Source organism: Paramisgurnus dabryanus, chromosome 1, assembly GCF_030506205.2.
Source record: "Paramisgurnus dabryanus chromosome 1, PD_genome_1.1, whole genome shotgun sequence".
Classification (NCBI taxonomy): Eukaryota; Metazoa; Chordata; class Actinopteri; order Cypriniformes; family Cobitidae; genus Paramisgurnus; species Paramisgurnus dabryanus.
The window spans coordinates 66,171,858-66,190,396 of NC_133337.1; the positions used below are offsets into that span (position 1 = coordinate 66,171,858).

The 18,539-nt window shown below is 35.4% G+C and overlaps 2 protein-coding genes across 5 annotated transcripts in view; both read right to left on the reverse strand.

Annotated features, from left to right (window-relative positions):
• Window positions 1-12,647, reverse strand: part of LOC135734657 (uncharacterized) — a 62,611-nt gene extending 49,964 nt beyond the window's left edge. For 3 of the 4 annotated variants that reach the window (XM_065253532.2, XM_073815876.1, XM_065253531.2), the window contains exons 1-6: window positions 12,466-12,647; window positions 11,965-12,225; window positions 10,848-11,081; window positions 2,532-2,777; window positions 1,161-1,400; window positions 336-1,073 (exon numbers count right to left, since the gene is read on the reverse strand). In XM_065253532.2, the coding sequence (XP_065109604.1) occupies window positions 336-1,073; window positions 1,161-1,400; window positions 2,532-2,777; window positions 10,848-11,081; window positions 11,965-12,225; window positions 12,466-12,577 (1,831 nt within the window). In that variant the 5' untranslated portion in view covers window positions 12,578-12,647. Of the gene's footprint in view, window positions 1-335; window positions 1,074-1,160; window positions 1,401-2,531; window positions 2,778-3,718; window positions 3,781-10,847; window positions 11,082-11,964; window positions 12,226-12,465 lie in introns of those variants that run through there. The other variant, XM_065253533.2, reaches the window with a different exon arrangement.
• A 2,653-nt stretch (window positions 12,648-15,300) lies between these two features.
• On the reverse strand, window positions 15,301-18,347 carry LOC135739407 (sulfotransferase 2B1-like). Its single transcript, XM_065257671.2, has 6 exons — window positions 18,052-18,347; window positions 17,309-17,520; window positions 17,084-17,210; window positions 16,008-16,096; window positions 15,578-15,758; window positions 15,301-15,442 (listed from the first exon to the last, which is right to left on the reverse strand). The coding sequence occupies exons 1-6, from the start codon at window positions 18,188-18,190 to the stop codon at window positions 15,333-15,335; spliced, it is 858 nt and encodes a 285-aa protein (XP_065113743.2). The 5' UTR covers window positions 18,191-18,347; the 3' UTR covers window positions 15,301-15,332.
• Window positions 18,348-18,539: the final 192 nt, after the last annotated feature.

Here is an 18,539-nt window from a genome sequence, read left to right on the forward strand (position 1 = left end):
GTCACGCTGTTAGGACCGGAGCGCCTCCTCATAAAAAATACACACATCTCTGTAAAGGCAGAAAGAGAAATCCAAATCTGCATTTCGCACATGAGCAACTGGTTATAAAAATGCTCGCATTACGTAAAAAAGTGTCTCTAATTGCAGCCGCATTCAGGATCCCTATGATGACAAAAGAAAACAGAAAGATCGGTTCACGAGACCGGCAAATTCAGCGAGAACCAATAGAGTCATTTAATGCCATTATCGTCTGATACCGATCGGTGGCCAATCAATCGATCGGAGCATCCCTACATGCTATGGTGCATTACCCAACAAAACCTTTAATTTCTTACCAAGGCTCTTTGCTCCTTCTTGTGCATTATCTACGACTGGACCAGATAAAATGCCCTTTTTAACTGTATGGTTTTCATACAACGACATGTAGAGTTTTAATGGCAGCGTCGACCCAAATAGGAGAAAGAAGCCGTTCTTTAGTTGAGTAATGGATTGGCTGGCAGCTGGATACACCTTAATAACCTCTTTAACTTTCTTCAGAAGTTCATCTTGGGTCATTTCCTCACTATTTAGAGAAGAATCAGCTCCAAAACAGACTGGAGGGGTGCCAGTCCTCACAGGTTTATCTTCATCTGGCTCTTTTTTCACAAGTTTTGTGACTGCAAGTGTTGGGCCTGCAGGTGCTTCTCTGTGTTTTCTGTGAATGATTTCCTCATGGTCTAGAAGCAGCTCATCTTCCAAAGACTGAATAAATGCAGCGACTGAAGTGAAACCAAGTTTTGAAACTGTCAGGTTCCGTCTGTACTTCTGGCTAAAGAACATAGTCAACTTCTTGAGAGGAATGCCATTTGGATTCTCCTGAACAAGCTCCACAACCTCCTTAAAAACCTGATCCCTGGCCATGCGTTGAGACTTCTTTTGAGGAATGCCATTTGGATTCTCCCGAACAAACTCTACAACCTCCTTTAAAGCCCCACCGCTGGACGTGGGTTGAGACTTCTTGAGAGGAATGCCATTTGGTTTCTCCTGAACGAGCTCCACAGCCTCCTTAAAAACCCCACCGCTGGCCGTGGATGCTACGAAAAGCATAAGATGATGCATGAGGAAATAACGTACATATGTGATTTTTTTTAAAAATGTGGTCCATGCAAGCGGACATGTACCTGCAGGGGATGAAGTTTCAGACCTGGCACTCCTGTAATAGATTTGGCCTTTGTCTACATACAGCTGATTGCCGAGAGAGTCAATGAAATGTGCCACTGAGGAGAAGCCTAGTTCTTTCTTTTTCAAAGGCCTGTCGTATGTCTGTTTAAATACAGCGGCTATTCTAGAGAGAGGAATGCCATTTTGGTAGCGTTTTACCAACTCCACAACATCCTTACATGTTTGTTCAAAGTCTGCATCTGAAAAATATGATAGCAATGTCAAGAAAATCGTGAAAAATGTTCTGGATAACACAAGATATGTAACAGTACTTTAATGTCCTAGAAATGTATACTTAACGCAAGCTTCCACTGACTGGAGGCCCGGGATTAAGTAATAAAGTCTAAAACCAACACAAAGTGAACAGAAGTAGTAGTTCATTGGAATAATGCTCACATTTGTAACATTAACACTAAGTAAATTAATATGAGAACATGAATTTAAAAAAATTATATTAGAGGTAGATCGATCAATCGGTTTTGCAGATTAATAGGCACCGATAGTTAAATGGTGACAAAAATCAATATCGATAGTTGCTTCTGAGTTGCATCCCTTGCTTCATATCATTATAAAGTAACTAATTTGCTTACTAAATGCTGCATTAGCAGAAAAACAAAAGCAGGAACCTGGCTAACAAGATGCTAATTTTAGTAGTACCTCAAACAGTTACACAAAAGTACATGCAGATAAATCCAACTCAAATGTTTAATGTTATGATTATTACCATCCATTTGCATTAGTTTATATCCAGCTGGTTACTTTTATCCATAATTAAGCCAGATAAGATGCATATTTTAGGTAAAAAATTCTAACTTTATGCAGCTGTCAGTTCTTTTTTATTATCACAATACATCTTTTATTATTTTGATTAGATAAGATTACACATATAATATACATTTATGTATTTAAATGTTAACAATGGAAGTATTTCACAGAAGTATTTACTTCAATGCTTATTAATATATTATATACATTTTTATGTATACATTTATTTAATTTAGCACATTTTGATGGTTAAGCATTGTTGTTTTGTTTTGTAATAAATGGATTTTGATTTTATTGCTCATCAAATGGTACAGTTGAGCTTATAAATTAACATACACCTGGCAAAATCTGCAAATGTTCGCATTTAACAAAAAATTAAAGAAATCACACAAACTGCAGTACTGTCGTGAACAAGCTATTTTACATAACACATATTTACATACTACTTTAAATGTACATTTATGTGACTCAGTCCACTAACCAACAAAAATGCCTTACTTAACAAAACCAAAACATTCAGTAACTAACTTCATATGAAATTGTCGCAAATACTGTGACATCAGTACCTGACAGACGATTGACCATGTTAATCCTGTGAAAGACCTTGCCATCTTCCACATTCAGGCCCTTGAGAGACGTCACAAATGCTTCCATTGATGGGAATCCAAGTTCAGTTGGCGAAAGCTTCTGTTTATATCTCTGAGCAAAAATCTCTGCCATCTTATTAATGCAAATTCCTTCAGATTGCTTCTTCACAATCTTGATAACTTTCTTACCAATTTCTTTATTAGCAGCGTCACCCATCTTTATATCTGTAAACATACACAATAGTAAGCATTTCAAGTAAAAACAGTAATTTTTTTGTGATTTCAAATCATCCTGCGTAAAGAACATTCTGTGAAAATATAACCTTGATATCTTTAATATTGAATGAGTAAAGTCATGTCAAAGATTGAAATCAAACTTTGATTCTCCAACGCTGCGTCCGAAAACACCTACTTTCATGCTTTAAAGAAGTTGAAAAGCAGTAGGCGATGTGAGTTGTATATGTCCGAATTCAGGATTTGAAAAACAAGTACCCAGGTGACCTACTACTTCTGGCAAAATCCTGAAGTGTTCATTCAGTGGATACTTTTCTATCCCGTGAGCCCCGGAAGAGGAGTTAAGTTAACTTGTAGTTATGCTGAAGTGTCACGTGATGTCGGATGTGACATCTTGGTGGATGTAGTGCGTCCGAATTTATTCATACTATCCATATTTATACTATATAGTACCTATGGTCGAAGAGTAGGTACTTAATCTAATTCAGTACCTACTGTCACAATATGCGGTTTCAGACAGAGTGAATATCTCATAATTAGATTACAAGGTTAATTTTAATGTTAATTTTTAATGTCTTTAATGTTCTCAATGAATATCATTAACATCAATTATATTTAAACCTCTGTCTATGATCACAATTTATAATTATTAACACACTACATATCACAATTATGTTCAATACACATTATACTAATCAAACCTTACATCAAACCTATTAAACCTGTTTTACAAAATCATACATATAATATATAATATAAATGATCTGTTGTTCATATGACTCTACTATTGCAATTTACTGTAACATGAACACTAAATGTACAATACAGTGTGACTAAATAAATAAAACTTGTCAATTAAACAATTTGAAACTCAAATAAACACATCTAATTAAAAGACAAAATGTAAATTATTTAAAATAAATACTACTGACCTTACAAACCATATCTTTGCTGAATGCTGAACTAAACTGCCCAAGCAAACAACCAATACCTCTGTGTGCTATTTTATACTAGACTCCTCCCTTAACCATAATAAAAAAAACAATAAGAAAAGAAACTGAAACTGTCAGCTATTAGTCTCATTTCTAGAAAATAGGGAATCTATCGAGGCCATAAATAAAGATCGTCTCAAAGTCAAAATCATACCCTACCTGTATGTGCACACAATTAGAAATGTTTATGCCAGACTTTATCAGACCATAGCAGCCGTGTCAGCACGGGGAACGGTGTACTGTATGTAGTGTGTTTTGTTTTGGTGAATGACAGAGGAGGGCATAAGGTACACCCTTAGGTTTCGTTTTCCTTTCCACTCTCTCAGTTGATCTAATGGTTTCTGTTTCTAGGGAAGTCATGTGACTCAGCTGTTTGTTCAGCCTCTATCTGGTGACCGCCAGTACATACTTGCATTTACTGAAACATGATACTTCAAGCCGCTGCTTGATCTGACTTATTATGCAACTGCTTATAAAACGAAACAGTCAGCTATTATGTGGTCATATAGTAGCTGCTAAAGCAACCTCCATGACAGATAGTGAAAAACAACAGAAGATTTTAAGCACCAAAGCCAATATCTAGAAGGCAGGGGAGCTGAAGGATGACATAAAGATATTAAGTGTGTGTGTGTGGGGGGGGTGGTATATGTGGTTTACGAGGTAATGAAACTGTTGCCTACAATCCGTGTGATTGTTGTAGTCCAAGAAAAGAGATTAAGTTAGATACGATAACTCGCGTCATCGTTTACCTTGGGGTTTGTACTTTTTACATATTGTTATATGTACTTATACACACTTACACACCAAAGGAAATGTAAAATCATGAATCGGACAATTGGTGCTCTTTACATTTTACTTATTTGAGCTTATGTATGGTATATTGCTTGCTGATTATTTTAATATTTAAACTTTAATATTTAAAATAAAGTTTACTCAGGTATTACAGTTGTTCTTGATTGCTTATACACTATAACCAGGCTTTTGAACTAAAATTTCAAAACCGTAACGCCACTTTTCAAGAAGCACAATCATTTTGGCGAACTATAAACACTATTCCTCTGCTTTAACACGTGAGTCAAATTTGGTGAACTGTTACTTCAAAAAATCCCTACATTTCTCAGTGCTTACACCATCTGGTCATATGGAAAGCACTAGCATTCAATACTGCTCACTCAAGTCGGCACAGCTTAGGCTTAAATAGCAAACAATTACCAAGGTGGAAACACTAAGGGCTCTATCTTACACCCGGCGCAATGCAGCGCAATGCGCGATGCAAGTGTCTTTTGCTAGTTTCCACCCTGCGCAATTATAATTTTCACATTTAGCGCCGCGTTGTTTAAATAGCAAATGCATTTGCGCCCCCTTTTGCGCCCCTGGGGGTTAGAAGGGACGTTAGAAGGGACAAAGAGCTGCTTCACCTGCAACCTGGTAAGTAAATAAATGCTTTGCTTTAAACAAATGCATCTGTTTTTAAATGTTTTTAAATGCTACCTCACGGATTTATTGTATATGATGACTCTGTACCTGTGGATATGGTGAGATGAGAAACATTTTTAAGTAATCCTTAAAAAAACTGACGCTGTCCAAGTGCTGAACCTTGCGGAGAGCCGTTTGTAAATTCTTTATCTCCTGTTTGTAACAAATAATGTGTTTTTACAGTACAAACCTTTTCTTACAAACTTTTTAATTATTTTTTGATGATATTGGCTAGCCATACATTTAAAGCAATTAAAATCCTGCTTTTTTACTTCCATGACTAAATGAAAACGGGTTTTAAAGGTTTTAATGAAAAAATAACAATTTCAATACAAGTGTAAAACAACACAATTATTTAACATTAATCTTAAACTGGGGATCTTCTTCCTCAGCTTAGTTTTTCAGTTTACAAAGTCCGTCATCTAAATAGGGATTAGACATAGCACCAGCGCAACTGGCTTTTAAAGGGGAGGAGAGCTGAGACTCTCATTGGTTTATTGCAAGTTACGCCCAAAATACTCCCATTAATCATTAAAAAAATAGGACCAACCCTTTTCGACCATGCCCTCGGCGCACAAACCATTTTTCCCGTCATTAAATTAGCAAAAGTGGATTCGGACACACCCATTTAGACGTTGCGCTGTGCGCTTTAGACAATGTGCTTAGATCGTTAAAATAGGGCCCTAAGTGTCAAAATTGAACACACATCAATCAGATCCTTCAAAAGATAGATAACAGGGCCTGAATCAGTTCACTGATCGAGGAGGAGGGGGACGGAGAGGAAGAGGACATGGTGAAGGAGGAGGACTTTGTGAAGGAGGAGGAAGAGGACGCGGTCACAGAGGAGGAGGGAGATGAAGGGCAAGGTGACAAGCAGTCTCAGATGAAATTCGAGCCACTCTAGCTGACCATGTCCTTGTCCATGGTATGACTATGAGGGGGCTGAGCAACAAGTTGAAGTGTTTAAAGCCTAATTTGAGTTGCGTCACTGTTGCCTCCATCTTCAGGGCCTTCATGGAGATAAACAGATAGATGTACTTACAGTAAGACTGCTCTGTAACTTTAGTGTGCATACATTGTTGGATTATGCTACTGGAATAAAGAAATGCATAAAATTGCCTTCCATACAGATAGACATATCAGTAGATGAATGCCAGGGGTGGATCATGCAAGAGGATTTTACCCTCGCTGTTTGGCTAGGGCAAATATAGCCTGTGATGCTCTCTAGATTCTCTGGCCTGACCCAGAACAAAGACGGGATGTTGAGGTGGAATCATTTTTTAAAAATGTTTTACAGTTGTGCTGTGTAGCACATGAATGAATAAAAATGTGCTAATGCATACACTGATTGTGTCTTTTTTGGTCATATGAAAAGGTTTTTGAGGGGAAGAACCACAAGCAACTTACCAGTTTTGGATATATTGTTTTGAATTACGTTCACCAGTGTGTAATAATGTTGTAGTGTGTGTGTTTTTTAAAGGTGCAAATGTTTAATACATTTTATACATTTTTGCAATATTACTTGAAACTGTCTTTACTAAATGATTAAAGACTATTTATTAGGTGCACTGAAATTAATAATATTAATATACGTCATCTGTGCACAAGATAGGGCCTTAAAAACATCAGCCAATTGTTCATGCGGTCATCGCATCAGCGATTGGCCCTCTGGCTTGTCAATCACTGCCATTACGATCCTTGTGAGATGTCGTGCTCCATTAACTTTACACAGGCGACGCATGCGCATAGCGCATGAAACTCCGTCTTAAGTTTCGGTTTGTTTTCATTGTCGATCCTGCTTTCCTCCTCAAATTTGCACCATGGAAGAGAAAAAACCCAAAGGAGGACGCAAAAGAAAACTTTTTTTAAGCCGCTGGGAATAGGAGAAAATTGTCAGAAGAACGTAATGTAGCCAGAGTCGTTATTGGAGAAACATTTCAACGCTGGAGAGCAATGAAAGAACAGAGAGGTGTCGAGACAGAAACGCAGTTTACAAAAATTCTTCCCGACAGGTAACAGTGATTATTCTTTCTTTGTGGAATAATTATTGTTGTTCTGTTATTCAAGTATATCGACGTTGTTCTTGTACTGTAGTTGTAAGGCAGTGACCAGCCTGCTACATGCTAGTTGAAATGGGAGTAGCGTCGACTGATCTAACGTTTTAACGTCTTATGTGTTTATTATCATATCATATCATTTCACATAATGAATCCACTGACGCGACACAGCATATGCCGGTGGTAAACAAACACTCGTGTTCAAATATTCGTGCACGAGTTTTGGAAGGCGTTCCTTAGAAATGAGCTGTGAAGGAGGGAGGCTGTTCTTACGCATGCGCTCATTTAAAAAACTCAGTAACCATTTTTGGATTCTCAGTCGGCGGAAAACATCCTCTTTTGCGCCTTTAAAAGCTTGTGTGTGATGTCTGAGGGAAAATGGTTGATTGTTTTTAAGTGTAGAGCTTCATTTTGACCTGAAAATAGGATGTTTGGAGAATTGGATGAGATGTTATGGATTTGTGTTAACTGTTTTGAGAATGAGGCATAGTTTCAAGAAATGTGTTTAAGCAACCAAGAAAAACTGTAATAACTATTTTGACATCTGATTCTTAAATGCTATTTTTTTTAATGTTTTAAAATTTTGCAATTTTCCAGTACATCTCTAATTTGTAAATCATAATAGTTTGTGATAAAGATTGTAAAATATTTTTTGGGAAGATCACCTCCCCATTATGTGTATATGCATAATTACATATTTAATTAATTATATAGATATTAAAGGGCCCATGTCACAGGACTTTTTTAAGATGTCAAATACATCTTTGGTGTCCCCAGAGCACATGTGTGAAGTTTTAGCTCAAAATACCATATAAATAATTTATTATAGCATGTTAAAATTGCCACTTTGTAGGTGTGTGCAAAAATGTGCCGTTTTGGGTGTGTCCTCTAAAATGCACATGTGCAGATCAAGTGCAAACACTGATCACAATGATGGTGGTTTGTTGAAATTGAAACTCAATTGTTCTGTGAATTATTTTCTCTCTGCACTAAATGGCAGTGCTGTGGTTGGATTAAGGGGTTGGATTATTATAATAAGAGCTCCTTATGACATCATAAGGAGAGCCAAATTTCAACGACCTATTTTTTCATGTGCTTGTAGAGAATGGTTTACCAAAACTAAGTTACTGGGTTGATCTTTTTCAAATTTTCTAGGTTGATAGCATCACTAGGGACCCAATCATAGCACTTAAACATGGAAAAAGTCAGATTTTCATGTCATGGCCCCTTTAAATTATTTATATCATCTCAGAATAAACAATTTTACTGAAAAACTATTAAAACCAAATTGCTATGAGATTTCTGAGTGGCCACAAAGGGGATCTACTTACACTACTGATGTAAAGTAGATGCATTCCAGATGCTAATAATTCTTATATAACATTTGCTTCAAAGAGAATAAAATGTGAAAAAAAACTGCTGGCATAATCTTTACATGTTAAACGCTGAAGTCATTTTTGTAAACCAGGCCTAACTGGTGATTTATTGTACAACCCCAAATCAGAAAAAGTTGGGACACTGTAGAAATTGTGAGTGAAAAAGGAATGGAATAATTTACAAATCTCATAAACTTATATTTTATTTACAATAGAATATAAACAACATATCAAATGTAGAAAGTAAGACATTTTGAAATGTCATTCCAAATATTGGCTCATTTTGGATTTCATGAGAGCTACACATTCCAAAAAAAGTTGGGACAGGTAGCAATAAGAGGCCAGAAAATTTTAATGTACATATAAGGAACAGCTTAAGGACTAATTTGCAACTTATTAGGTCAACTGGCAACATGATTGGGTATAAAAAAGCCTGCCAGAAGGGCAGTGTCTGTCAGAAGTCAAGATGGGCAGAGAATCACCAATTCTCCCAATGCTGCTGCGAAAAATAGTTTTCAGAGTTTCTCCGAATAGTTTTCTGAGTTATCATCATCTACAGTGCATAATATCATCCAAAGATTCAGAGAATCTGGAACAATCTCTGTGCGTAAGGGTCAAGGTCGGAAAACCAGACTGGATGCCTGTGATCTTCGGGCCCTTAGACGGCACTGCATCACATACAGGAATGCTACTGTAATGGAAATCATAACATGGGCTCTGGAATACTTCCAGAAAACATTGTCGGTGAACACAATCCACCATGCCATTCGCCGTTGCCAGCTAAAACTCTATTGGTCAAATAAGAAGCCATATCTAAACATGACCCTGAAGCGCAGTGACTCGAGGTTGTGTCAGTATATCGTGTACACAGGTACAGGCACTGGTAAGGACCCTAGCACACTTCACATTGGGACACTACTTAGTTTCCTGTGACGTGACTGCACATCGTGATAATTACAGCTGTTATTCATTAACAACCGGCAAAACCAACATCTCTCAGACTTAATTTTTAAACACTCTTAAATGATAAGTATATTATGAAAAACACTTTCATTATTGTCCCTAATCGGTACCCTGACTACTGAACAAGGGAGCTGATTGAGACGCAGCCTCAGTCCACCTACCAACAAGTTCAACATGTTCTAGGGTCAATAGCTTCAGATTAGGTTTAGTGCTAAGTCGGTTAATTGCCCCAGAAATAATGGCAAAGTCGATAGTATAATAGCATAATAATGCAAGTACATCCTTTCTAAGAACACAACTTTGATTTTTAAGAATATTTAGATGAAAAATATGAAATATTAATATGAAATTGGAATGTAAGAAAAACAAATATTCTAAATATTCAAAACATAAATAAATATTATGAAATATGTATTTCAATTTTGAACAGCTAATAGATTGTTCAGTATAAATCCCAGCATGACAGGGTTAATTGCTTTGAGTGTTTACTCGGATCACATCTGCAAGTATGCACCATTATGTACACGTACGTCACACATTTATAAAAGTTATACTTCAGATCTAAACACTGGATGTTATGGTTATGTTTCAGATGACTTTAAATTTTTTCTATAGCTCTTTTTATTGAGTCAGTTTTTGAACAAAGTAGAGATAATGGCATGTTTACGTTAATTTCCTCTCCTCGAGTAGGAGATGTGGGTTTAACTTAGCTTTAAATCCAATTCCAGTCGGATTTATTCTTTCAAACTGTATGTATCCAGCATAAAAACACGAAATTTCAGCTTGAGTAGCTTTCTCCTCGCCTGTCACTGTCCACTCTCTCTCTTTCTATCTGTGTGTGCAAGCGCGCGCACATATGGACCCTGAGCTCCGCGTGCCAATCTTTCGAGACAGACAGCAGGCAGAGGCAATCGCGATAGGCTAAAATGCTAATGATATTCATTTTTTTTGCAAACAAACACACATGTAAACACTAATATATATCGCCTCTCAAAAAACTACAGACGTCATGTTCGTAAGTCGATATAGTTATTATAGCGACAGGCCTACTAATGATAAGGACTGGGTTAGGGGCTTATATTCCGTTGTACAGGACCAACAAAGATGCAAACCAAGACAACAAATATTACTCAGCAAAACCACAACATTCAGTGACTAAATCCATACTAAAATGATGCAATACTGTGATATCAGTACCTGATAGACGTGCAACTGAGTGACACCTGTGAAAGACCTTGCCATCTTCCACCTGCAGGCCCTCAAGAGACGACACAAAAGCTTCCATTGATGGGAATCCAAATTCAGCGGGCAAAAGCTCCTGTTGAAACCTCCGAGCAAAAGTCTCTGCTAACTTATTAAAGGAAATTCCTTCTGGGTGCTTCCTCACAGTTTTGATAACTCTCTTACAAATTGCTCTCTTTGGAGCGTCATCTGTAAACAAACACAGAATCAAAATTTAGAATAGAAACGCTAGACATAAAACACTAATATAAGTTGCCATTTGTTTTAACAAACTGTTACTGCCATACAGACTAAGTGCTAAATAAAGAACAAAATAATTTATGACCCTGCCTGTGAAATCACAGCTAGTTTCTTTGTGATTGACTATTTTCCACATAAAATCATCCTGCATAATATATCAAACAATTTGCGATATTCATATCTTTAAAGTCAGGTCAATGATTGAAATCATAGTAAAATTAATGGTTAAAATCAAACTTCGATTCTCATTTTCTCATAATCAGATTATGAGACTTTAGCCTGCTTTTACAGACAGGATCACCTATTTCGGCCATTCCCAAACTGTGGTCCGCGGACCACTAGTGGTCCGTGAGGGTACTGCAGGTGGTCCGTGTAAAGGCAAAATAAAATATAAAATAATATATTTTTTTAAGAATTTTTTTTTTTTTAAGAATCTGTTGTACTGATGTGATGACCAGTTATAGTTTTAGTGCTAGTAAGCCTATTTAGAGGTGCAGATAAATTCAGGACTTTGTGTAGACATATTATATTATGAGTATTATGAGGTGGTCCATGAAAATTCTTGATTACAAATAGTGGTCCGCAAACACAAAAAGTTTGAAAACCCCTGACCTATTTGATGTTATTTGTAAGGCAATTAGTGAAGACAAAATTACACTGATTAACAAATGTCAGATTAACCATTATACCAGTCTACTGTAACCTACAGTACTTTCTCTAAAGGTTAAATTGTTTGCTAAAAGGCAAAAACTGACCAGACCTATGCCATTTGTTAGCACATCGCTAAAATGACATTATAGTCAGGCAAAGCAATTTTGTTTTCAGTTCATACCTTCATTAAAGGGAAATGGCAGCTTGTTAACTTGTACTAGTGATTTGATCATGTTTTTATTGTAGATCCTTTCCACACAGAGTTGGTCACCAAGGTCATCCAAGAGGCCCTGGATGCCTGCCAAACCGTAATTGGTCAGGGGTCCAAATCGCTTGCCATAGACCCTCCTGTACACATTTGTCAATTTGGACACCTCAACCCCCTCTGGGAATGATTGTATCAGGCTGACAACTTCCTGTTTTAGTACTTCCAGTGAGGTGCCTGATAAACCAATATTTAATTAGTAACACCGACATTTTTGCTAATGCAAATGTATGATGATTTTGATAAAATCATCATAACAGATTCAGAATGCAATGCATATTTTAATATTTCATTTTTCGCATTATACAATAATACACAGTTTATAATTAAAACTGAATTTTAGGGCGTGATAAAATTCCCATGGCATATAAATGAAACTGCATCAAAGGGTACCAGAAGTAAAGAAATGTACAATACTTTGATTTGTTCCTGAAGTCGAGGATATTTCTTCATCATGCAGGTAGGAGAAAGACCTCAGAGACCCTTGACCTCTTTCAGAGTCAATTCTCCTTCCAAATGTGTCTGCCATTGTCTTCTGTATTTTCTTTTCTCATGTGGATCAATATGTTCTCCTGATATAACGTTGGTGTATAACTTCACTGTGAATTCAAAACCAAATGATTTCAATAAAATGTGTCCTCGTGCTCTTTTAGCCATCTCACTGCACCTAATGAATTGCTTATTTTTTAAAACTGACTAACGTTAGTATTATTCATTTTTTTCATGATACAAATCAGTGTCTTTGTATCAGACTAAAAAAAGGTATATTGCCCTTAAAAGTGTTGGCCAAAAACTTTATATTAATGAAATATGCGGAAATTGAGCAAAATATACGTTAAAATACGATAAAACGAAATGGTTGGGGGTTTTACAGCCAAAATAAGTACCACAATAAATGTTATACATCTTGTCAGTTAAAATAAACATATAAAAACTTTTAAGGCACATAAGCTGAGGTAAACCCTAACCAGTTGTAGTCGCTGTCTTTATTCTTCAGTGCAGTGCAGTCAGTGAGCGCGCGGCGGGCAGAGCGCGTGTTGTTTTAAATAAGCTTGTTTATCTTTGAAAGCATTCTGTATGAGTTTAACATCAGAGGGGCACCGTCGCCCCATAGCGGTGTGGAGTAAACTGTAAATATACAAGTCATTTTGATATTAAAGTTTTCTCGTACGCTTTGGAGCATTTCTCAGATCAGAAATGATCTTTGTTCAACCTCCACATCAAGTCAGTTGTGCACAACATAAAAGCTAATTCTCATTGTTTTGGACAAATTACAAATGCTTACACTCATGATTGATGATTATGTACAATTGTCTGCTGTTGGCTACATTTTTAATTGCTTAAGTCATTTACATCAAAATACATGGTTTCTGAATACCCTTACACTTCAAAATATTTAGGAATTAGTTCATCGCATGAGATGCAGAATGGTTGACCTTTTTATCAGAATCTGTTTTTCCATTTCTTTAATGTTTATTAAATAAATTAAATAAATTATTTATGTTCATTTATTTTTAGTGTGGACTTTTGTAAATGTGAACTGAATTGATAAATTGCTTAAAGGGAATAAATGTGTGAATTGTTAGATCACTGTATAAGACATTCTGAGTGATTCTTTGCTTTTTGATGTGGATGAGAATCTACCTGATAGCCTTGGATAGCAGAATGTCTATCAGGAGAACATTTTGAGTTGAGATTTTTTTTTAACATACAGTAAACTTTTCAAGTTTTGTTATTTTGTATTTGTACTGCTTTATTTAATACCACAATATGTGTTACTTCTCAACAGAAACAGTAAAGATGTAAATATGAATTATGTCCATCTACTTGCAAATAATATTTCACATACCCCAATGAGTAACTTCATACTTGAAATCGAAAAAGCAGCCATATGTCACACCACGGTACGTCCAGCAGAGGGAGACGGAGAACACAAGTCCTTCCACAAACTTCCCTCTGATCATGATTATCTCATTGATATCACCAGTGTCTAGTTTTTTAGTATTTGTGTGAGTGTATAAAAGACCAAGCTTTTGTATCTTTGCTCAGTATTGAAATGCTTTTGTTTGCTCTAACTGATCTAGGATTTTTTTTGTGAGACTTTTGCCAAAAGCTTTGTGGATACTTGCTTGGAAACTCTTTTTTATTGTAGTATTTACCTGTTTCCAGTCCTTGAGAAACTACTTTTTATTTTGTTACCTTTTGAGACCTGCATTTTAGGTTTGTGTTTCAAGACTTACCTCAAGAAAAGACACCTATAATTGTCTTATCTTGTCATATCGACAACGTGGCTAAACATTTTTCTTGTTCACGAACAATGCCATTTTTATAACACTGACATATTAACTGATGTAAAAATGTACTTTTGAGAAATGAACTAAGAATTTTGAACAAGTTTCAGGCTTTTGCATGTTATCTGATGTTGTGCTGTTTGTACAAATTGTTTTTAAAAACACACTTAGTATTTTACAAATTTTAAGTTTGATTAGGGAAGGGGTAACACTTTACAATAAGGTACATTAGTTAATGTATTAACTAACAAACCATAAACAATACATTTGTTAAAGTATTTATTAATCTTTGTTAATGATAGTTAATAGAAATAAAGCTTTTAATTGTTTGTTTATATTAGTTCACGGTGCATTAACTAACGTTAACAAGATTTTTAAAAAGTATTAGTAATTGTTTATATGAACATTGACAAAGATTAATACGGTGAATGCACTGCAGTTCATTATTAGTTCATGTTAATCAATGTTGTTAACTTATGTTAACTAATTAACCTTTTTGTAAAGTGTTACCAGGAAAGGCTTAAAAGCATCTGAAAAAACACCTGTAAATGAAACATCTGTCACGATTTTTAATTTACTCTGTTTATGCACTCTGTTTACAAGTCTCTCTAAAAATTTGAAAGGTTGGTTATATATAGATGGATAATATTAAATCTACTGGAATTTAAAACAAACGTTTTCAAAAACATACGTTCTACCTACATTTGTTTGGCTTACAACTGTTATGAATGCATGGATGGTTAATAGTTTTTCCCACAAGCATATCAGTTTGATTCAAGACAATACTTGTATTAACCTACTGTCTTTTGATGGATGTGTTTTTTGAATAAGTTGACTCAAAAATAAAAAGATTTTAATTTAAAATATATATGTAATATGTTTGTCTTTAACTGAAGAAAGGAAGTAATATATAAGTAATATATAAATATGCAGGGATATATAAAATGAATGAAAGGGTTAATATGTTTAGCAGGTAAGAATAAATAATTTATTTCAGTCCCACATAAATTTAAATTTCACATCTTTCATTTTGTCTTTGTACACAGCATTAAATCGCTGCTCTTGAGCCTCAGAGAAATGATTCTTCCAGTCACCAGCAATTCCTGACAGAAACAAAAAAAACCTTGCATGAACCACTGGATTAAATTAAAATGATTTTGAAACAATCACAATATCTTTTCAAAATACATTTGGAGGAGGGGAGATATGTGTGTGTTATAGAATATTGTATATTTTACCCTTTCTCAAAAATTCAGTTTTCTTTTGGTCCATAAACTCTTGTGGAACCAGAGAATAGTTGGACATCTTGTTTTGCTTCATGTTCTTGAAGACACACTGGTCAGCTATTTTCTCAATTACTTCTGCGCTCAAAGATTTTCCAAGAAACTGGGCAATTTTCTCCACAGATGCCTTCAAATCCTGTTAAATCCGGTTTTTAGTTTTTCAAGTCAGAAAACAGAACACAATCTTACTCTGATTGCAATGGTTTACTGTGTAAGAGCCTGAAAAAAATGCTCATTTACAAGAAAACGTGTCAGGGTTTTGCACCTGAACTCTTTATTTGTATTTTTTTTAAAAAACTGTAAATGCTGTAGTAACAGGTGTTATAAATAACAATAAGAAACTGACATGCACATCACTATGTAGTTTGATTCCTGGTATACTTACAGCTATCATTTCTTCATAAAAAATGTGCAGTGTGGGTTCCTCAGCATTCAGCCACCCTTTCACGTGATCGAACCAAGAGCCAAACATGACTGGAAATAGAAAAGCATGTCCCCAAATTTAAAATGTGTGGTGTGATAATCTTTTTAAATGCAAGGAAGACACTTTACATAATACTGATATCAAGCATATTAATACATAAACATTAATACAAATGTAATGATGAGTTTCCATTTCTAACACAATTTTCATGTACATGAGATATTCAATCTAAAGACATGCAAAGGCTCTATTAAAAGATGTTCTATACTAAAAGCAGAATAACTCATAATGTGTGTCTTCATCACTTTGCATTCTACCAATGTCATTTTTTGTTTTGTGGTGATACATTAAATTAGGATGCTTATAATTGTTTTTCTCAGTACTCACATGCCACGCATCACATTTGCTTGTATTAATCTAATAAAATAAAAATATAATTAAGATAATTATTATGATAAGTACCAATTCACTGCAAGAATGTGGGCCAGTACACTGCAGAAAAACATTTGTCCCCACTGTCACTGGTCCCCACCATTAAAAAGGCCCTAACATTTGTTTTAGGATGTACAGTTATGTGTGCATTTGGTACAAATATGTACCTTTGAGATACTAATATGTATCTTTAAGGTACTAATAATATGAACTAAATATGCACCCCACTGTCACTGGGGCAGTACCCTTTAAAAAGGCCCTAATATTTGTTCCAGTATGTACAGTTACGTATACTTTTGGTATCAATATGTACCTTTCGGATGAGATACTAAATACTATATTACAATACTACAATAACCTCTGCGATATGTCACATATATGCAACAGCCAAAACAACTAAAAATCTGAAACAATAGTGTGCATTTTTAATAAATTGGGCTGTCTGAAAGGAGACAAATATACAGAAGATGTTGACGATCTGGAAGACTGAAGTGAAGACTCACACCTATACACCTACAGGTAAATGCATGTCTTGTGAGTACCCGTAAGAAACCCACACATGCCAACCCCACACAGAAAGGCCTAAATAAAGATATAATTCATACTTTTTCCATCAAGGAATTTCTCCATGAACTCATCTTGGGTTCCTGGGTTCACCAGATATGAGGCCATCCCATAGTAGTGGAATGAAGATGTGAACACGTCTTTGGGGTCCCTCAAGACATAAAGAACCTGAAGTACATTTGAATGCATAAAGTACATTTATATTTGGGCATTTTGTAAATGCAAATGTAAATATTTGTCAAAATAACTTTTGTTTAAAATGTTACCCTCGGCTTTATTTTGAAGAAAGACTCGTTCATCATTTGCCGATGATAGTGAGTTGCAAAAATGCGAGGAGTGGGTCGTTCCTCTAGATTAAGCAACATTGCTCGCTGCTCCTCCAGCCATGGGACCCTGTCCCAGTTTGGGACAGTCAGTATAGGAGTGAAATCTCCCTCACTCACTATCAGAGGCACGATCTCCTGCATCCATGTCGTACCTGTGACCAGGTAGAAACAATAAAGTAATGACTCTTTCTGTTTGTAACATGAAAAAATTCACCTGCATGTTTTGACATTACAGAAAACAAAGGCAAGGTTTAGTTTTGCTAAATATGGTGAGCATTAGACAGCACTGCAGGAACAAATAATTACATAAATAAAACGTTTAAGAAATATTAATTCTTTAGATATATAAAGCATTAAAAATGTGAAGAATTCCTATTATTTTAATTTTGTTTTATGTTTTAATTAAAAGTTTAACTAACATTACTTAATGCACCACAAAGTAACAATAAGCAATATAGGTTTTAATAATTTATTAATGTTATTTAATATACTAATTTTAACAAATATAACCTTATTGTAAGGTGTACTAAAAAGATTACAATGGTTTTGCTGTGCAGTAATTATAGTTCACCCATGCATGCTTTTACAAATGGTAATCAATATGCCAAAAACCATACACTTTATTTGCTTAATGTCAATATACCATTAAATCAAATAAACAGTGTTCAACCGTACAAACTTACCAGATTTAGGATAAGTCACAATCAGGATGTCATCCGGGCGAAAAGTGAAGTCCTCATAGTATTTCAGACTTTCGGGAGGGTGCAAAGCCGTTGGGAGGTACATCCCTTTATATACAGTGTACAACTCTGCCTCTGTCATTTTCTAAACTACACAAGAAAATAAAAACTTCAAACAAATAAATTGTTCATCTAAGACCGTGAACAAGAAATCATTCAAATCTCAACCAGAGATTCAGGGCTGAATGGTTTCTTTCTCTGTCTGATAGCGAGTAACTCCTCTGTTGTATTTGCACATCAGCATATCTCTGAATCCAAAGTTCATTGTAAGGCAACTCAAATGACGACTCTCTCCAAAACAAGTCTAGGAAGCAGTTAAATAATGTAAACCCATACACAGTAATTAATTCAAAACACAGTAACTTGATCAGTAAAGCATTTTACTTTATCAAACCGCAAACATATAAAGTATGTTTATTTTAAAGAAATAA